This window comes from Dictyostelium discoideum (genome assembly GCF_000004695.1).
Source record: "Dictyostelium discoideum AX4 chromosome 1 chromosome, whole genome shotgun sequence".
In the NCBI taxonomy this organism is placed as follows: Eukaryota; Evosea; class Eumycetozoa; order Dictyosteliales; family Dictyosteliaceae; genus Dictyostelium; species Dictyostelium discoideum.
Window position 1 is genome coordinate 1,387,552 of NC_007087.3, and position 21,518 is coordinate 1,409,069.

At 18.0% G+C, this 21,518-nt stretch overlaps 9 protein-coding genes across 9 annotated transcripts in view; 6 read left to right on the plus strand and 3 right to left on the minus strand.

Annotated features, from left to right (window-relative positions):
• Positions 1 to 23: 23 nt before the first annotated feature.
• Positions 24 to 2,950, plus strand: DDB_G0268568 (hypothetical protein; the record flags this gene model as incomplete). Its single annotated transcript, XM_642435.1, has 3 exons — positions 24 to 66; positions 185 to 352; positions 2,946 to 2,950. The coding sequence occupies 3 exons, from the start codon at positions 24 to 26 to the stop codon at positions 2,948 to 2,950; spliced, it is 216 nt and encodes a 71-aa protein (XP_647527.1).
• Positions 2,951 to 3,930: 980 nt separating this feature from the next.
• Positions 3,931 to 5,691, plus strand: DDB_G0268062 (hypothetical protein; the record flags this gene model as incomplete). Its single annotated transcript, XM_642436.1, has 1 exon — positions 3,931 to 5,691. The coding sequence occupies one exon, from the start codon at positions 3,931 to 3,933 to the stop codon at positions 5,689 to 5,691; it is 1,761 nt and encodes a 586-aa protein (XP_647528.1).
• Positions 5,692 to 5,835: 144 nt separating this feature from the next.
• DDB_G0268064 (esterase/lipase/thioesterase domain-containing protein) lies at positions 5,836 to 6,723 on the minus strand (the record flags this gene model as incomplete). Its single annotated transcript, XM_642437.1, has 3 exons — positions 5,836 to 6,346; positions 6,475 to 6,583; positions 6,675 to 6,723. 3 exons carry the CDS (start codon positions 6,721 to 6,723, stop codon positions 5,836 to 5,838), a joined length of 669 nt encoding a protein of 222 aa, XP_647529.1.
• Positions 6,724 to 7,312: 589 nt separating this feature from the next.
• Positions 7,313 to 9,907, plus strand: DDB_G0268066 (hypothetical protein; the record flags this gene model as incomplete). Its single annotated transcript, XM_642438.1, has 1 exon — positions 7,313 to 9,907. The coding sequence occupies one exon, from the start codon at positions 7,313 to 7,315 to the stop codon at positions 9,905 to 9,907; it is 2,595 nt and encodes an 864-aa protein (XP_647530.1).
• A 1,013-nt stretch (positions 9,908 to 10,920) lies between these two features.
• Positions 10,921 to 11,729, plus strand: rab6 (Rab GTPase; the record flags this gene model as incomplete). Its single annotated transcript, XM_642439.1, has 2 exons — positions 10,921 to 11,188; positions 11,371 to 11,729. The coding sequence occupies 2 exons, from the start codon at positions 10,921 to 10,923 to the stop codon at positions 11,727 to 11,729; spliced, it is 627 nt and encodes a 208-aa protein (XP_647531.1).
• Positions 11,730 to 11,994: 265 nt separating this feature from the next.
• DDB_G0268070 (hypothetical protein) lies at positions 11,995 to 13,428 on the minus strand (the record flags this gene model as incomplete). The annotated part of the gene is made up of 1 exon (XM_642440.1): positions 11,995 to 13,428. The coding sequence occupies one exon, from the start codon at positions 13,426 to 13,428 to the stop codon at positions 11,995 to 11,997; it is 1,434 nt and encodes a 477-aa protein (XP_647532.1).
• A 1,689-nt stretch (positions 13,429 to 15,117) lies between these two features.
• DDB_G0268428 (hypothetical protein) lies at positions 15,118 to 16,995 on the plus strand (the record flags this gene model as incomplete). Its single annotated transcript, XM_642441.1, has 1 exon — positions 15,118 to 16,995. The coding sequence occupies one exon, from the start codon at positions 15,118 to 15,120 to the stop codon at positions 16,993 to 16,995; it is 1,878 nt and encodes a 625-aa protein (XP_647533.1).
• A 420-nt stretch (positions 16,996 to 17,415) lies between these two features.
• On the plus strand, positions 17,416 to 20,511 carry DDB_G0268072 (hypothetical protein; the record flags this gene model as incomplete). Its single annotated transcript, XM_642442.1, has 10 exons — positions 17,416 to 17,487; positions 17,586 to 17,684; positions 17,752 to 18,297; positions 18,467 to 18,676; positions 18,749 to 19,079; positions 19,175 to 19,227; positions 19,326 to 19,712; positions 19,855 to 20,048; positions 20,131 to 20,311; positions 20,398 to 20,511. The coding sequence occupies 10 exons, from the start codon at positions 17,416 to 17,418 to the stop codon at positions 20,509 to 20,511; spliced, it is 2,187 nt and encodes a 728-aa protein (XP_647534.1).
• Positions 20,512 to 20,767: 256 nt separating this feature from the next.
• The window catches only part of DDB_G0268074 (hypothetical protein), a gene marked incomplete at both ends in the record, with an annotated part of 3,083 nt that continues 2,332 nt past the window's right edge, over positions 20,768 to 21,518 (minus strand). Inside the window, one exon of the mRNA XM_642443.1 lies at positions 20,768 to 21,518. This exon is cut by the window's right edge and continues 1,222 nt beyond it. Within this exon, the coding sequence (XP_647535.1) occupies positions 20,768 to 21,518 (751 nt within the window).

Consider the following 21,518-nt stretch of genomic DNA (forward strand, 5'->3'; position numbering starts at 1 on the left):
ACACACACATTGTGACCAATTAAATGCAAATATCAAGTATTACAATTTCAATTGGTACTTCAATTTGTAATGAAATTTCTCAAGTAATAAATCTCAAATCATATGTACAATAGGTGCAGGAAAAAGTAATTAAATTATCAGATGGAAATGGTGCAACATTATTAAATGATGAAATTTTTTATAGTTCCTAGTTCAGCCGAACATGTTCACCATTTAGTAAATTTGATGATCACCACATTTGGTAATTGTATTTGTAATTATGTTGCAATTGGTACAGATTGTAAAACTTTAAATTTACAATTAGATTCAGTAACACCAACATTTGTAACTGGTGGTCAAGTTCATTTAAATGGTAATTTCTCAAATGATAAAGATCTTTGTCCATCACACATTGTGCGATGAATCATCGTCTCCAGTTGACCTGATTCATCCCGCAAGGACCCCAAGACAATGTCAAAAAATAAAAAGGTTAATATTATATATTCTTCTCAAAACATACAACCAAAATAAAATTTGACCCTTTTTGCTTTTTATTACAATACTAATAATTTTTTTTTTTCAAAGTGTAATTTCTTTGTTGACTCTTTTTATAACTAAACTATTTCAATTGAGATTCGGTCCCAAAAAGATTTTTTAAAAATAAATTATATTTAAAAATAAAAAAGGGTTTTTTTTTGAATTTGGAAAAAATAATTATTTAATCTGTATCAATTTTTGTAATTAAAATTAAAAAAAAAAAAAATAAAAAAAAAAAGAAGAAATCAGGATAAAATTTAATAAAAATTTAAAATTTATTAAGTTTTGATCAAGAGATAATTATAAAAAATACAATAAAATTTTAGATTTATATATTTAGTTAGAATAAAAAAATATAAATAAAAATAGTAAAAAAATGACTTTCCTATAGGGGATTTTTTTTATTTTTTTTTTTTATTTTTATTTTTATTTTTATTTTTTTATATTTTTTTTTTCCCTTTTTTTTACATTACCAAAATTGTATAAAACTTTTTTTATTACCAAAATTGTATAATTTTTTTTTCAAATTACCAAAATTGTATAAAAACTTTTTTTATTATCAAAATTGTATAAAAACTTTTTTTATTACCAAAATTGTATAAAAACTTTTTATTATTAAAAATCTTAAAACATTTTTTTTTTTTTTCTTTTTTTTATTTTTATTTAATATCACACTATAAAATTTAATTTATTTCACACACAATAAAAACTACAATAAATAAAATTTATTCCAATCCAACAATAAATTAATAATTTTAAAAAATGATTATTGAATGTAAACCAGTTGTTAAATCAAACAGAAATTTATATATTTTTTTCTTTATTATTTTTTTAATTTCATTTTTTATTACAATACATATTTTTCAACCACATATATTAAAAATTATTTTCACCCCAATTCATTATATATTATATGGTGCTTATGTAATAATATATCTTTTAGTTTGTATACCAATAGTATTCACATGGTTATATATTTTAGTTTGTATAGAGGATGTAATTAAAATCTTTAAAGATATATCAATAAATACTTTTCATTTTATAAAATCAATCCCAAATAAAATTAAAGTAAATATAGAAATAAAACAAAGGGAAAATATATACTATGATACTGATGATTACTATCATTGGTATCAAGGTACACATTCGGTGGTAATATTACCCAAAACATTCAAGTGTTAGTAGTATTAGTATCAGCGGCCGTAGCCGGTGAAATGAAATATAATTTGGTTTTTCAAAGTTATCAACACTGATTCTATATATTCTCAAAAATGCAAGACTTACAAAGTTATCAACACTATTTGTCATTAACACTGCATCCAGTTTGTTGCAAAATTCAATTTACCATAGACATACAAAGTTATCAACACTATTTGTCATTAATACTCAGTTTGTTTCAAATTTCAATTTACAAAAGACATAAAAAGTTATCAACACTATTTGTCATTAAAATTGTACTCAGTTTGTTTCAAATTTCAATTTAAGATTTGAATGGCCACCAAACCCTTAGAAAGTACCCTCCAAGTTCAACTTTTTCAATTTTTTCCCACTTTTTTTCATATTTTTCAAAGAAAAAAATAATGAAAAAAATTAATAAAAAAAACCAATAAATATAAATAAATATTCATTTTAATTACCAAACAATCTAATTATTATTTTTATTTGTAGTTTTTAAAAAAAAAACCGTTAAAAAACTTTATTGGTTTTTTCTTAATTTTATTTTTTTTTTTTTTTGAATTGAGTTTTGGAGGGTTAATAAAATAAAGTTAAGGTTTTCATTTAAAGTTTAAATTTTTTATTTTTTATTTTTTTATTTTTTTTTACATTATTTATTTATACAATTATATTTTTATTTTTATTAATACAATTTTATTTTTATTTTAACAAGTAGATATTCATCGTCATTGTAACAAATGTCAGAATCATATATTTATTTCATTTTGTACACAAACTAATTTTCATTTATTTTCAAATAAATTGATAACCCAATTGCCATTTCATTAAAGTTATTGAAAAATAAAAACAAAAAATAAAAATAAAAATAAAAAATGAAAAATAAAAATAAAAAATAAATTAATAATCTTTGTTTTATTTTTATAATCTTAATATTATTATTTTTATTATTTAAAAAAAAAAAAAAAGGAAAAAAAAAAAAAAAAAAAAATTTGTGAGTATGTGGGGAAAGTGTTTTATTAATTTCATAATTATTTTTATGTGTTGTTCAACTGGGGTTTCCAAACACAAAAAAAAAAAAAAAAAAAAAGAAAAAAAAAAAAAAAAAAAAAAATCCCAAAACTTAGATAATTATTATTATTATTTTTATCATTTTTTTTTATTTAATCTCGATTTCAAAATTTAAATTGATAAATATTGGGGGTGTTTAAAAAAAATTCATTGTTTTTTTTTTACCTTTTTATTTTTTTATATAGTTTAAAAAATTATATCAAAAAAAAAAAGAGGTTGGGAAATATATTATTCATTTAAATTTAATTAAATTTTTTTTTTTTTTTTTTTTTTTATTTTCTAACTTTTTTAAATTTTGTTTTGTTATTTAATTGGAAGTTTTTTTTTTTTTTTTTCTTTTTTTTTTTTTGTTTATTTGTATTAAATTGAAAAAAAGAAACAAAAAAAAGATAAATAAAAAAAAAAAGTTTTTATTAATTTCCCAAAAAAAAAATAATAATAATAATAAAATAATAAATATAATAAATACCAATTTTTACTAATTCCAAAAACTATATTTAAAAAAAAAAAAAAAAGTTTAGAAAAGAAAAAAAATGAGAAGATCCACAATTAGCACCTCAACTCCTTCACAATCTCAAACCCAAACCTCTCAAAATAATTCTGACAAAGAAAAGGGAAAAGTTAAAGAAGCCAACTAAATAGTATATGGATTCAAATAAATAAAAAAATAAAAAAAAGAAAAAAAAAAAAAATAATATAATAAAGCTATTTAATTGTTGTAACAAATTTGACTGTGTTAATTATTTTATTTTATTTTTGGATTTGTTATAATTTTTTTTATTTTTTTTATTTTATTTTTTATTCTTTTTTATTTAATTTTTTAATAAAAAAATAAAAAAAAATATAATAAATAATTAAACAACGTTTCATTTGATATTTTTTATGAATCAAAAAATAAAAATTAAAAAAATAAAAAAAAAATAAAATAATTAAAAAAAAAAATAAAACGCTGTGCAAAATTTTTTTTTTTTGATGACATGTGAGATTTTAACAATTTTTTTTTATTTTTTTTTTTTTTTATTTTTTTTTTTTAGTCGTTGCCTTTTTTTTTTATTATTATAATAAAATAAAAAAAAAAAAAAAAAATATCCAGAGTGTGGTCCACAAAACATATTTAAAATAAAAATTTAAAAAATAAAAAATAAAATAAAAAAAAAAAAAAAAAAAAAAATGAATCACTCCATTACTGAATCAACCTCCACAAAAAGTAACAACAATATTGTAAATAGTGGTGAAAATAATAATAATAATAATAATAATAATAATAATAATAATAATAATAATAATAATAATAATAATAATAATAATAATAATATTTCAACAACTCAATCAACAATAATAAATAATAATATAACAATGTCATCAAATAATAGCTATAATAATCCAAATACAATTAATGGTGGATCATTATCACCACCATCAACAATTCATAGTTTTAGTTTATTAAATGATATATACTTTCAAAATACAAATGATGTTAATGAATTAATTAATAAAAGTCAACATGGATTTAGTATAAGTGCAGGTAGTATTGCAAATATTAATAGTGGTACAAGTAGTCATATTCATAGTATAAATGGTAGTAATAAATCTTATGGTGGTGGTGGTAATGGTGGTATAAGTAATAACAATAATAACAATAATGGTGGTCAAATGATGGCAAATGGTAGTATGGGTAATTTATTATTTATGGATGAATGTGGATCACCAAATTATGATGTTGATTTAATAGTTCAAACTACAAAACAAGAGGATTCAAGATTTATGGGTAAAAAAAAGAGAAGAAATAGTAGTGTTAGTAAGGTGTTTTTAGGGGATTTCCTTAGACTATCATCAAATGTTTCCATATTGAAAATGATTTCAAAATATGGCGATAATACAATCCATTTCTCTGATGTATTAATTAAAATTAATAAAAGAAATAAAACTCAAGAAAGAATAATCATTGTAACTGATAAATCAATTTACAATGTCGATCCAAATGATTATAAATTAAAACGTAGAATTTCATTAGAGAATGTAACTTCATTATCAATGAGTACAATGGAAGATAATTTCATAGTAATTCATGTAAACTCTGAATATGACTATGTTTTAGTTGGTGGTAGAAAAATTGAAATTGCAACAGTACTCTTAGAAGCCTATCATCGTTTAACTTTTTATCAAATTACACCATATAATTTACAATTACCATTAAATGAAAATACTTTAAAAAATTCAAATAATTCAATTACAAATAATATTTCAATACCAAATAATAATAATAATAATAATAATAATTTAGAAAATAATAATAATAATAATAATAATAATAATAATAATAATAATAATAATAATAATAATAATAATAATAATAATAATAATAATAATAATAATAATAATAATAATAATAATAATAATAATAATAATAATAATAATAATAATAGTATAAGTTCAAGTCCACCAATGAATGGAACATCACCATCATCATTAGTGGTACCACCAGCGACTTCACCTTCATCAAAATCTTCACCACCTTTAAATGGTTTATTAAAATCAGTTGGTATTGGAGGTAGTAATAATAATAATAGTAATAATAATAATAGTAATAATAATAATAATAATAATAGTAATAGTTTTGGAAATAAAGTTGAAAATAGTATAAGTGATAAACCAAATAATAATACTAATAATAATAGTAATAATAATAATAATATTGGTATTTTAACAAATAATAGTAATGTTAGTGTAATACATAGGATAACAGGGTCAGTTTTACCAATTAATTTTACAGATAGAATTGAATATAGAATTGAAGGTGATTCAGTACGTGAAATTGTATTTACACGTGCTAAAGGTACTGTAAATGTTCAAATGCAAAATGTAAAATCAAAACCATTATTAAAAAGAGAATTATCAAGATCTTCAAATTTACCAGTTTCAATGAAATAATAAATAAAAAAAATAAAAAATAAAAAAAACTAAAAAATAGAAATTAAAGGAATAAGTCCTGTTTTTTTTTTTTTTTTTTTATTATTTAATTATTTATTAAATAATTTAATATATGTGTGTGGCGTTTTTATTTTTTTTTTTTTTTTATTTTGGTAAATATTTTTCAATTAAATCATGAACTTGTTTTAATTCAAATTCATTTGATGAATGATCTAAATTTGTAATTGAAATGAATTGTGAATTTTTAATACCAACTTTTAAATAAGATTTATGTGATAATTCACCCCATTTACAATTGACAACTTTATCATCAGTACCATGAAACATTGTCAATGGTATATCTTTATTTTCAGGTTTAATCTTTGATGGTAATGATAATGATGGTGAGAAACCACTCAATGTAATTAATGCTGCAAGTTTATGTTTAGATTGGTAACCTGTGTATAATGTAAGTGCACCACCTTGTGAAAATCCACTTAAAATTATACGTTCTGCTGGTATACCATTCTTTATTTCTTCTTCAATTAAGGCTTCAACTAGTTTCATACTCTTTTCTAATCCAATTAAATCTTCTTCTGATCCTGGATAAAATGCTGTTACATTACACCATGCTGTACCTTTATTTCCAAAATTAATTGAAATTGGAATTGTTGGTCTGGTGTCAAGAAAATTAAAAAAAATAAAAAAATAAAAAAATTAATAAATAAATAAATAAATAAATAAATAAATAAATAAATAAATAAATAAATATTATTTATATTTATAATTTTATATTAAACATACGCAGTTGGTAAAACAAATTTAATATGATCAAGACCACCCATTGATATTATATTTTCCATTCTTGTTTCCCATCCTTTACCAGTATCCATTAAACCATGTAAAAAGATTACTAAATTTAGTAAGGTATAAAAAAAAAGAGGGTTAGAAAAAAATAAATAAATACTTTTATTTTTATTTTTTATTTTTTATATTTTTTATACCTGTTGCTGTGTGTGTTGATTTTGATTTAATTTCAATTAAATTTGACATTATTACTATAATTATTAATAATTATGTATGTATTTTTATATTATAATTAAAAATTTGTATTTTTTTTTTTTTTTTGTAATTTTTTTTAATTTTTTTTAATTTTTTTTATAGTTTAATAGTTTTATTTTAATTTTTTTATTTTTATTTTTATTAAAAACTATTATAATTTGGGAAAAGTAAAAAAAATTACAAAAAAAAAAAAAAAACAGTTTGGGATTTTAATTAAAACACTTGACGTCTAAGATATTTATTTTAAAAAAAAAAATAAAAAAAATAATATATTTTTTTGAAAATTCATTTTAACATTTTATTAGACAAATAAAAAAAAAAAAAAAAAAAAATTAATTTGTTTTGTAGATATAGTTTTTTTTTTCTTTATTAATTATTTGTATTTAAAACAAATCTTATTTTGGCTGTTTGATTTTTTTTTTTTTTTTTTTTTTTTTTTTTTTTTTTTTTTTTTTTTTTTTTTTTTATTGGGCTGGCAAAATTACATTCCCGAAATCTTCAATTTTCATTTTTTCACATTTTTACTTTTTTAATATTTTTTTTTCTTAATTTTTTTATTTTTTATATAAAAAAAAAAAAAATGACAGGTGATCAGAATAATAATAACATAAAATGTAAAATTAAAACAGCATTACCAATGTATTTAGATATTTCTAGAGAAACATTAATGTGCACTAGAATATCAGATAAAATTAATAATGCAATTTATAGATGTTATATAACACCAAATGATATATTAACTTTAATATCATCCTGCTCAAATAATAACAATAATAATAATAATGCAATTGATTCGAGATCACATTTTATAGTTATTTATTTAAAAGATGAACCAATATTATGTGAATTTATAGTAGAACCAAAATTTATAGAAAGAACTACTTCAACAACATCATCAACATCATCACCAATAAAATCATCATCATCAACAACAACATTACCAACTATTCAATTATGGTTTTTAAAAGAACATATTGATATATTAAAATTAGTTAATGATCAAATTACATTTGTTAATATTATACCAAAATATAGTTTACAACCAATTGATTATCTATACCTTTCATTATCAATAAATAATAATAATCATTCAGATAACTCAAAACAAGATCAAATTGATATTAATAAATTATTCAATTTAGAATGGGCAAGATCTGGTTTAAAATCTGGTACACCTTTATCAAATAGTAATGGTTCAATAAATTTACTTCAACGTAATGGAAAAATTTTAAATTATAATTATAATTATAATAATAATAATAATAATAATAATAATAATAATAATAATAATAATAATAATAATAATAATAATAATAATAATATAATTAATAAATTTGGTATAATAAATAATCAAACAAAAATAATTTTTAATAATAATAATAATAATAATAATAATAATAATAATAATAATAATAATAATAATAATAATAATAATAATAATAATAATAATAATAATAATAATAATGAAGAATTTTTAAAAACATTTGATAATAATTGTAGAATTAAAATTTTAAAAATTTTAAAAATTTATTTTGGTAATAATTTAACAAGTAAAAGATATAGTGAATTAGGAATTAGTAAACCTAAATCATTGTTATTATATGGTCCACAATCATGTGGAAAATCAACATTGATAAATTTAATATCAAAACAAATGGGTATAAAAATATTTCATATTAATTTATCAGATTTAGTAAAATATCAACCAAATACAAAAGGATTATTATTAAAATATTATCAAGCAAAACAAAATACAACAACAAATTCAATATTATTATTTGATAATATTGATGAAATTTTCCCACAATTTGATAATACTGATTCTTCAAATAAAAATAGTAATCAACAAAATATAAATCAATTAATGAATTTATTTTTAAATTTATTAAATAATGATAATGAAAATAATGATAATGAAAATAATAATATATTTATAATTGGTATAACAAATAAAATTAAAATTTTAAATAATTTTATTAGAAGTAATTTTGAAGAAGAAATTAGAATTGATCCACCAAATCAAGAAAAAAGAAAACAAATTTTTAATTGGAATTTAAAAGGTTTTGGTGAAAATATTGAAAATAATTTAAAAATTATTGAAAAAATAAATGAAAATTCAAATGGTTTAATGGGTGGTGATATTACAATTTTATGTAGAAATGCTAAAATTAAGTCATTAAAAAGATATAAAATTGAAAATGAAAAACAAGATGATGATGAGGGGGGGGAGGAATTATTAATTAAATCATTTAATTTAAATGATATTAAATTTTTAGAAAATGATTTTATTGAGGAATTTGGCGGACAATATAGAAAAGATAAAACTATGATATCAAAGATATCACCATCGATACCAAAAGTTTTATGGAGTGATATTGGTGGATTGGAGGTTGCAAAAGATGTTTTGAAAGAAATGGTGGTTTGGGATTATCAACATTCCGACTCAATTAAAAGGTTAGGTGTTAAAACACCAAAAGGCATTTTAATGTATGGTCCACCAGGCACTGGTAAAACAATGTTAGCAAAATGTGTTGCATTTGAAGCTAAAGCAAATTTCATACCTATAAATATCTCTGAGTTAATTCAAGGTGAAATTGGTGAATCTGAAAAAACTCTATCTGAAATATTCAGAATTGCAATTAATTCATCACCTTCAATAATTTTCATTGATGAAATTCAATCAATTTTCGGTTTAAAAGAATCTTCAAATAATAGTAGTAAAAAATTAATTTCACAATTATTAATTGAATTAGATAATACAATTGGTAATAATGATGGTGGTAATAGAGTTATGATTTTAGCAGCAACTAATATGCCACAAGCTATTGACCCATCATTTCTAAGAAGTGGTAGATTTGATAAAACAGTTTATATTGGACCACCAGAAGTTGATGAAAGGAAATCAATTTTTGAAACTTTGATTAAAAATTCTTCAATTAAAGTAGATTCAACTGTTGATTTAAATCAATTGGCAAAATATACAATTAATTTCACTGGTTCTGATATAAATGCACTTTTAAAGAAATCTGGTTTATATGCTATTCAACGTGATATTAATGTTACTTCAATAACAATGGATGATATAATGAAAGTTTTTTGGGAAATGAAACCGTCTGTATCTCCTGATCAAATATTCCAACTTAAACAATGGGAAAAATCTAGAAAATTAAAATAAATTAAAATATTAAAATTAAAATAAATAGTTTTTATATTTGTTTTTTTATTTTATTTAACATCATCAACAATTATTAATTCTTATAAAATTTTATAAAAATTAATATTGGAATTTGAATTTAAAAAATATTTATTTGTTTTTTTTACTTATTTTTTTTTATTTTAAATTTTTCACACCTAATTTCATTTTTTTTTATTTTTTGAACATCTAAAAAAATGTTTAAAAATAATTTCTTTTTTTTTTTTTGTTTGATTTTATATTAAATTATACTTAATATAATAGTAATTCAATTAATTTATTATTTCTTACTTAAAAAAAAAAAAAAAAAACTTAAAAAAATGATAATTTTTATGTTTCTTAAAAAAAAAAACAAGTCAAAGGTGTCTTGTTGGCAATTTTCCAAAATTAAAAAAAAAAAAAAAAAAAAAATCAATTCAATGAAGTTTTTGACAATAATTCTACAACTTTGAGAAAATGAAAATATTAAATAATAATATTAAATATTTAATATTAATTAATTATTGGAAAAAAAAAATAAAAAATAAAAAATAAAATACAAATAAAAAAAAAAAATTAAAAAAAATTAAAAAAAAAATAAAACAAATAAAAAAAATAAAAAAATAAAAAAAACAAATAAAAAATAAAATTAATAGCAACACACAAAGCAAAAAATAATAAATACAAAACAAATAGGCGATTTTGCCAGCTTTAATTTATTTTTATTTTTATTTTTTTTTTTTTTTTCTATTTTTTTTTTTTTTTTGTTTTTTTAATTTTTTTAAATTTTATTTTTTAATTTTTTAATTTTTTTTTTTTTTTTTATTTTTTTGAACTGACCAATAAATCAATATCTACCCAATTAATTAAAAAAAAAAAAATAAAAAAAATAAACAATAATAACAATAACAAAAAAAAAAAATATATATTATATGTTTTAAAAATAAATCAATAATAGTAATAAATAATAAATACAACAGAACGAATATATATATATATATAAATAAATAACAACAATGGAATCATTATCAAAATATAAATTAGTATTTTTAGGAGATCAATCTGTTGGTAAAACATCAATTATTACACGTTTTATGTATGATACATTTGATATTACATATCAAGCAACCATTGGTATAGATTTTTTATCAAAAACTATGTATTTAGAAGATAGAACAGTAAGATTGCAATTGTGGGATACTGCAGGTCAAGAAAGATTTAGATCATTAATTCCATCTTATATTAGAGATTCTTCTGTTGCTATAGTAGTTTATGATATTACAAGTAAGCTTTTTATTATTTTTTATTATTATTTTTTTTTCTATCTTTTTTTATTTTTTTTTTCTATCTTTTTTTATTTTTTTTTTTCTATCTTTTTTTATTTTACAATTTCTAATTAAATAAATTTTTTATTATTTATTTTTTTTTATTTTTTTATTTTTTTTAATAATTTTTTTAATAAATAGATAAAGTTTCATTTACAAATACAATAAAATGGATTGAAGATGTTAGAAATGAAAGAGGAAACAATGTAGTAATAATGTTGGTAGGAAATAAAACTGATTTAGCAGATAAAAGACAGGTTTCAATTGAAGAAGGTGAAGCAAAAGCAAAGGAATATGATATTATGTTTACAGAGACATCAGCAAAAGCAGGTTTTAATATTAAAGCATTATTTAGAAAAGTTGCATCAGCGTTACCAGGTATTGATTCAAATTCAATGACAAAGAATCAACATGAGATCATCTCTGAAGTCGATATTACAGATGGTGGTAAACCAGCCTTAAAAGAAGGTGATGGATTTTGTAGTTCATCAAGATGTTAAATATAAATTAATTTTTTAAAAAAAAAAAAAAAAAAAAAAAAAAAAAAAGAAAAAAAAAAAAAAGAAAAAAAACAAACTATACATAATTCACTTTTTTTTTTTTTATTAAAATAAACAATAAATTAATAAAAAAAAAAAAAAAAAAAAAACTAATAATAATAATAATAATAATAATACATTATAATTAAACATTTTTTTGTTTTTTTTTTTTTTTTCACTTTATTTATATTTAATTTAAAAAATAATTATTTATTTATTTATTTATTTATTTAGTTAATTGTTGTTGTTGTTGTTGACTAATTTTACAAATTGTTGGATAATAATAACCATTTTTTTGAATTGATTGTACCATATCTACTAAAAGATATCTAAAAGCATATTGTTTTTGACAAAGCATTGGTAATTGAACATATTCAGATCTTGATTTTAATTTTTCAAAATTCCATTTATTCATAGTTGTATCAAAGAATTTCATAGTGAGTGAATCTTTATTTCTTTCAATTGAATCTTCAAATTGTTTAGTTGAATCACTTGTATCGATTTTATTACATGTTAAATCAACATAAATTAAAGTTGAAGAACATGATGATAATAATGATGGTGATAACTCTGTGAAACCATTCATACCTATTGAACAATATTCTAAATCTAAATATTGTAATTTTGATGATTTTAATAATAATTTCTCTAAAATTTTTATACCACCACAATTTTCATCCCCTGACGATGACGATGACGATGACGATGAACCAATAAAATTATGACCAATTAATAAACTATTTAAATTTAAAACTTTTTTATAAAGTTTTCCATTATTATTTTCACCACATAATAAGTTTTCTAAACTTTTTTCAACCAATAAACAAGATCTTAAATTTAAAAATTCAATTTTACTTTTATTATTATTTTCATTGTCATCATCATCATCTTTAAATATTGCTTCACCTAAAATTAATGAACCACCTGAATCAATTTTATTAACTGATAAATTTAAACATGATAAATGTGGATGAGATTTCCAATTCTTTAAAGTATCTTTAAATGCGCTAATTGATTGAACGGTTAATTCATTATCAGAGATATCCAATGCGACAAGGTTTGGAAAATTGGTTAAAACACGATTTACTAATTGCATTTTTGGATCACGTTTCTCTAATTCCATTTTACCAATATCTAAATGTTGTAAAGAATCAGAGAATTTCTTTTGTGTACCATTGAAAATATCTAATAATAAATCAACATCTAATGAAAGATTATTTCTAAAACTTAAATATCTTATTCTTGAAAATTTAACAATTGTACGTTGAATATGATAAAATCCTAATGGAGTTTGTTGTTGTGCCTGTTGTGCTTGTAATTGTGCTGAATTTAATGTTGGTGATTTATTATTCTTTGATGTTGATGATGTTGTTGGACTACGTGGAGATTGTAACATTGTTGTTGGTTTATTAAAATTAATTCGAATTGATACATTTTTACAAATTAAATCACTCCATAATTTACAAATGAATCTAAAATCTGATATATTCTCATGATATTCATCACTAATAATACTAAAAATATTAATTAATATTATATTTGGTAATGATTCTATAGTTTTCTTTGGTTGTTTTTTATTTGATTTTTTATTTGATTTTGATGTTGATTTTGATGATGTTTCATTTTCTTTTTTATTACTTTTTTTAAAAAATATTGACATTTTTTATTTTTTTATTTATTATTATTACTATTGTTTTTTAAAAGATTATTATTATTTATTTATTTATTTATTTATTTATTTTATTTTTTTTTAATTAATAATGTAATGTATTTTTTTTTTTTTATTTTTTTTTTTTCAATTAATTAATTTAAAATAATTAAATCCAAAAAAAAAAAAAAAAAAAATTAAAATTAAAATTAAAATAATAAATTAAAAAATAATTATAAATAAATATTATTAATTTAAAATGGGTGTGTTAAATGTTTCACACAACTGCTTTGGTGGATTTGATTTTTTTTTTTTTTTTTTTTTTTTTTTCTTGTCAATGATTTTTTTTTTTTTAATTTTATTTTATTTAAAATTTTTTTTTTTTTTTTTTTTCTAATCACTGATTTGTATATTAAAATTAATTTAGAAGGAAGATTTAAAATATCTAAACAATCAATGAAAAAAAAAAAAAAAAAACAATTAAAAAAAAAAAAGAAAAACTCGAACCCCTAGGTTTCTCTCCATCTTACAAAAATTTTATTTTATTTTAATTTTTAATTTTTTTTTTTTTCATTTTTTTTTTTCATTTTTTTTTTTTTTCATTTGCAGATTTTCTTTCTGAAATGATATGAAAGCACGATTTTTACATTTATTGATTTTTATTTTTCATTTGAAAATTATATTGTTTTCCTTTTTTTATTGGTTTAAAATGTTTATAGCTGGGTAACTTTTTAAAATAATAAGAAAAACTGTTTGCATTTCGCTTCAATCTATTGGTACTTTTTTATCATTAAGTTTTAGACTATTTTTTTTAATCCTTTATAAAAAAAAAAAAATAAAAAAAAATAATTGAATTATATAATCCTTTGGAATATAAAAATAATTGAATTATATAACAGTATATAAATATTATGAATTAAAATTTATATTACTTTGGTATAAGAATAAAATTATTATTACCAGTCCCCAATTATAAAAAAAAAAAAAAATAAAAAAAAAATAAAAAAAAATAAAAAAAAAACTCCTCCCAGAATTTAAATATGTTTTGGCAGATTATCAAATACTTTTCATCATATATTCTACTAGAGAAATGAACAAATAATTCCATTTTGATCTCCATTACAATTCCACACAATTCCATTCACACAATCTCTAAAAAAGATTGCCTTTTCTATATTCACTAGATAAAATATTAAAAATACATATCCTATATTAATTAAATTTTATAAATTAATAATTATTAAATAAAGTTTAAAAAATTATTTACAATTATACATTAAAAAAAAAAAAAAAAAAAAAAAAAAAAAAAAAATCAAAACATTAAAAAATAAAGTTTAATTAAAAGTGACCACTTGGTTTTTCACTGAATCTTTTTCATCAAATTTTTTTTAAAAAAACACGTTGTAACAAAATAAACAAATTATTTAAAATTTTTTTTTTTTTTTTTTTTTTAATTAGTATAAATAAAATAGAAAAATAAAATAACAAATGGAAACCAATAATAAGAATATTTATGAATTATATAAAAAAGTTTTTGTTAATGTTTATTTAAAACATATTATATTCAAATTTGTAATCACTGAAAATGATAAAAAATATAAAGGATACCTTAATAGTGTTTCAAGATATAAATATGATCAAATAGATTTAAAATATATAATAAAATATAGTGACTATGAATTTTTAAAAGATAAATTAAAAATGGGTTTTGAATTTAAAAATTTTTTTTTTTTAAAAGAATTACTTCAAGGAATGTTAAAAATTGATGATAGTTATGATAATGATGATTATGAAGAATATATTAATAATAATAATAATAATAATAATAATAATAATAATAATAATAATAATAATAATAATAATAATAATAATAATAATAATAATAATAATAATAATAATAATAATAATAATAATTCAGAAAATAATTTAAATCAAATAGAAAATCAAAAACTAAATAATAAAGAAAAAAAAGAATTATTAAAAAGTTTTTACAAAATTCATAAATATAAATTAGTTTTTTGTAATAATTTAGATATTAATGATATTGAATATTTAAATTTATTTGAATGTTTAATTAGTTCAAAATGTATGGTAATATTAAATGAATTTATTAATGATTATGAAAGAGATTCAAATAGTTTTCATATAAATATAAAAGATGAAAAAAAGTTTTGGGGATTAGTATTTTGTAATGGTGATATAAAATTAATTGAATTCTTTCATAAAAAAATTAAAATGGATTTTACAAGTGATTGTATTAGTGAATATTTCAATTTCAATGCATTAAAATGGTCACTTTCATCAAATAATCCGAATTGTGTAAATTATTTATTTAATGAAATGAATTATAAAATTCCAGATAATAAAACTTTTCATGCAATAATAAAACCGATTTTTAATAAACTGTTTTTAATTGATTTTAAATTATTTATTAAAATTTGGAATTCAATTGAACCAATTTACAATAAATCAACATTTATTGAAAGTTTTAATATTGATTTTTCATATAGAATCTATTATTTTTCAGAAAAATATTTAAATTTTAAAATTAATAAACTTTTAAATTTTATTCAATGTATTATTTATTCACAATTTAAAATAAATAAAGAGAATAAAGACCATGGTAAAAATTCATTATTATTAAAAAAAATTAGAAAATTAATAAAATTTAATGAAAATAAAAATGATGAAAAAATTATTCAATCAATTAAATCAATTGAAAATTTATTTAAAAATGAAGAGCAAATAAAATTAAATAATATTATTTCAATTTTATTTAAAAGTAATCAACAAAACAATAATAATAATAATTATAATTATTTATATAAAAAATATTCAATAGTAAAATTTGAAGATTTTAATTTAGAGAGAGAATTAAAGAGAATTTTAATTTTTAATTTTTTAATTCCATTTGTCAAAACAAATTGTACAAAATTTATTGATAATATTTTACCAAGTTTTATAATTGAATTTGCGAGTGGTTTTAATGAATATCAATTAATATTAGAATATAGATCTTATCTTTTAGGGGTTTACTATTTTAATAATATTAGTAAATGTAATTCAATTATTTTAGATTGGTGTAGAATTGTTTCATCTAGAAATGCAGATTTTAAATTAGTTTCATTCATATTTAATGAATTATTAATTGAAATTAATCAATCTGATGATAAATTTAATAATTTATTAAATCAAGTTTCATTTGGTCATCATTTAAATAATCCAAATTATAATGGTGATCAATTTGATTGTCGTTTCTTTTCAATTGATCATCAAATTAGTTACCTTGAAATTTTATTTAAATATAATATTAATTATCCAATTACAATTCAAAATGTTTTAAAGAATGTAATTACAAATTCTTTTAATATTAAATTATTCACTTTAAAAAATTATCAAGATTTAGGTGAACTAATAGAATCATATTATAGCAGTATAATCTCATCAAATTATTTTAAAAAATTTAATTCTACAATATTAATTGGAAATAACATAGCAGCTGATTATTTTTATAAATTTAAAAATAATTTATTTCATTATTGGGATGGTTATTTCAACAAAAACTTGTCAAATTTTTAGAAAATAAAAAAAAAATAAATAAATAATAAAATAATAAATAAAAATAATTGTAAATAAAAAAAAATAAAAATAAAATTTTTTTATATCATTGTCCAATACCCCCAACAAAAAATAAAAAAAAAAAAAAAACTCACCCCCAAACAACACTAAGAAATACAAAAAAAACTAAAAAAAACACTAAAAAATTAATTTTTATCATTTTTGTTTTTTTAAATCTTGCTGGTATTGAATGAGTTCGATTCAACACTCTTAAAATAATAAGTATATTAATAAAAAAACAAATAATTTTTATTTTTGTTTTTATTTTTTTTTATTTTTTTATTTTTTTTTTTCTTTTCATATCAGTTCATTTTTTATTATTATTTTTTTTTTTTTCTTTTTTTTTTTTTTTCATTACTCAAACACTATTAAAATAATATAATGGATAAAAAAAATTATATTTTCTCAGAGAAAAAGGATGGACAAATTTTTAAAGTTATTGACAAATCAAAAGTATTTATTACTTTTTTTTTTTTTTTTTTTTTTTTTTTTTTTTTTTTTTTTTTTTTTTTTTTTTTTACTAATTTTCTTTTTTCTTTTTAAAAATATAGAGTTATGATTGCAAAGAAGTAACATTACAAGGTTATAATAATGTAAAGAACACTGACTATAAAGAATATCTGATATTAGGTGGTCAAGATTTTGAAAAAGTAATTATTTTTTTAAAAAAAAATAAAAAAAAAAAAACTAATTTTTTGAGGAAAAAAAAAAAAAAAGACTTATAGAGTTATAGAATATTATTCAAATAAAGAAGATATTAAAAATCAAATTAAATTTATTGAAAAAAAATCTGAATTTGATTCTTTATGGTATAAAGATTTTAAAGTTGAAAAAAAATCCATAGATGAATGTAGTAATGAAAAAAGTAACATTTTTTTAACTCCAATGGATCAATTTAATTTTAAATCAATAATTGAATCAAATAATCTTCAACAGGATCTTTATTTGAAAGCAATATTTCATTTAATATTGGGTGCATATGATATTGGAGAAAATGGACCAAATGATTCAATGTTTATATCATATTTAAATTATTCTTTTGAAAATCTTTACCTAATCTCTTCATCATCATCAAATAATAATAATAATAATAATAATAATAATAAAAATTATGATTTTAAATTAACATACCCATTTATAAATATTCAACCAGATCCCAGTACTACAAATAATAAATCAAATCCATTTTTTAAATCAATTGTCAATTATATTGATTTTAAATTTTCTGATACTATTTTAAATGATATCATTATTAAATTGAATGTATGTATTTTTAAATTTTAATATTAACATTTTTAATTTTTATTTTTATAAAATTTAATAATTAATATTTTAATAAATTAAATAACAAAAAAAAAAAAAGAATCAAGATCTTTCAAGAATTCATTTTTTATTTGTAATTAAAAAAATAATTAAAATTATTATTAAAGAGAAAGATAGATTATTAGAAAAATTTCCAAATTCAAATTTAGATGTATACTTTGAACAATTTGAAGCATCAATTTTATTTGATGAACAAAAAAGTTTTAAAATGAATTTACCAAATAAAATTGATCCATTCAAAACAATTAAAATTTCAAGTTTTAAAAAGACCTATAAATCTGACACTGGATTACTTTATATAATTAATATTAAAGAAAAGGTAATTATTATATTTTATTTTATTTTATTTTTTTTTTTTTTTAAAATAATTAATATTAATTATTAATAATAGGAATATGGTGTTGAAATTTACCAAGAAAGTCAAATTAAAGTTCTTGATATTGAAATTAATGGTAAAAAAAGCCAACCAATGTGGGAAAATAATCATTTAAAATACTTTGATTATTGTAGAGATAAGGATAAAAAATTAGTTTATATAATTTATGAACTTCCAACCAACTTTAACTATAGCAAATGTTATAATGGTTTTTCAAATAATAATCTAAGTAAAGATAAAAAAGATAAACTTTTTTATAGATTAATTGAAAATCATATATCAAATTTTGATATAACTGAAAATAATGTTAAAAAATCTTTTAGAGATATTGAAACTTTAAAAAATTGTATGTATACATAATATAAAAAATTAAATTAATTTTAATTTTCAAAAAATAAAAATTAGTTTTTACCATATTAATCCCCTTTTTTTTTATTTTAGATTCTTTAAATTTAATAATTTCAAATGAAGAGAAATTATTTTATTCATACTCTGTAAATATATTAGTTATTAATTACTAATTAAAATTTTTTACTAATTTTTTTTTTTTTTTTTTTTTTTTTTTTTTTTTTTTTTTTTTTACTAATTTTAGTTTAATATGAAATCAAATAGTAATTTTATTGATTCAATATATGATATTGGTAAATGGGTTTATGGAAAAAATAGTGAAGAGATTAATCAATTACAATGTATAAAATTATTACAACATTTATTATCATATAATAATATTCAATTAATTCATCATCAATTAAAATTTTCATTCTCAAACATATACAATCTTATTAGAAAGAATTTATCTGGTTTCAAAAAATTAATTCCAAAATTTAAAAATAAATTACAAAACAAACATATTAAATATTCAATAATTAAAATTGATGAAGATTATTACTATATAAAAAATTTATCATCTCCATTTGAAAATCATAATGATTTTTATAAAACAATAATTTTAACTTTAGAGAAAACAATTACTGGAGAGGTAAGTTATAAATAATAATAATAATAATAAATAATAATAAATAATAATAATAATAATAATAATAATAATAATAATAGTAATAATAATAATAATAATAATAAAATTAAAAATAATTTTAATCACTAATTGAAATTTTAATTAGAAATTAATTTGTTTTAGAAATCAAAATAATAGTCAATTATTTGGAAGTTCTTCAATAGAATTAAAAAATTTACCTGGTAGTGCTATTCAATGTTCAAATATAAAACCACCAATTTTCACAGTAAAGGATTCAAATACATCATTTACATTATTTGAATATCACCAAGTAATTACTTTAAATCGTTTTATTTTAGAGTATGTAAAGTTTATGTATTACATTATATATTGAAGATATTAAAATTAATTAATTCTTTCTTTCTATATATATATATTTTAGATTTGGTCATTTATCTTTTTTAAAATCTTTGCTTTTATATTTTAAAACATTGAATGAAACTCGTAGTAATGAAATGGTTTTAATCAATTTATCAGTAATCTTTGGATTTGAATGTGACTCTTATTTACTTTTTGATATTAGAGAATTTGCAGAGAAATATTTTAATATTTTTTATGGATGGGTAAATAATAGTATTAAAATAAAAAAATAAAAAAATAATAGTTTAAAATAATTCTAATTTTCTTTTAATGGTTAATTTTAAAATAGGAGGAATTAGTTTTAAATTCTCCAGCATTAATTAAACAATTTCTTATTTTTAATGATTCAACTATTGAACAAGATAATTTGACTTTAGATTTTTATGAACAAATTTATAGTTAAAAAAAAAAAAAAAAAAAAAAAAAATAATAATAACACAAATACAAATACAAATACAAATACAAATACAAATACAAATACAAATACAAATACAAATACAAATTTATTCTTTCTCTATTTTTATTTTTAATTACCTTAAAACTTAAAACAAATAAAATAATTAATTTTTTTAAAAAATAAAAAATAATAATAATAAATTAAATAGTTTTAAATATATATAATTTTTGTTTTTACATTTATTTTATTAATATATTAATTTTTAATTTGATAAAGAATATTCTAAAGCTTTATCAGTAGAGTTAAAGAAATGTTGATGATCAATTTTCTTTAAGAAACCAGTTCTATGCATAACTTTTTGTATTGCTGGACGAATATCTGACCAAAGGATAGTAACATTTTGAGATTTAAAGAAATCAACAATTTCATTTAAAACATCAATTGCAGTTGAATCAATTGAACTTACATTAACCATATCAATAATGACAGTATGAATTGTACCATTATCAATTGAAGGTGAATTATCACCACCAGTTGTTGCATTAATATTATTATTATTATTATTATTATTATCATTTGAAATTACATTATATAAACAATCACGGAAATGATTAACAGTATAATAAGTTAAACGAGCATCATATCTAAGTATTTTAACTCTTTTATTTGTAATGGCACCAGAATAATGATTAACATTTCTAAATACTAAAGTACCAGGTAATCTACCTAGTGTTACTAATTGTGGACGAGCAGAGAAATAAATAATTTGAAGTATAGAAACACAAAAAGCAACAACAATACCAATTTCTGAACCAAGCATTAATGTAATAATGAAAACGAATAATAATTGAGCAAAACCTAAAACCTCACCATGTTTAAATAGTTCATAACTTTCTTTAAATTCAAATAGTGATATTGCAGCAGCAATTACAATTGCAGATAGAATACATAATGGAGTATGTTTGATGATTGGAGTAAGGAATAATAAAACACAAGCTACAATAATACCAGAA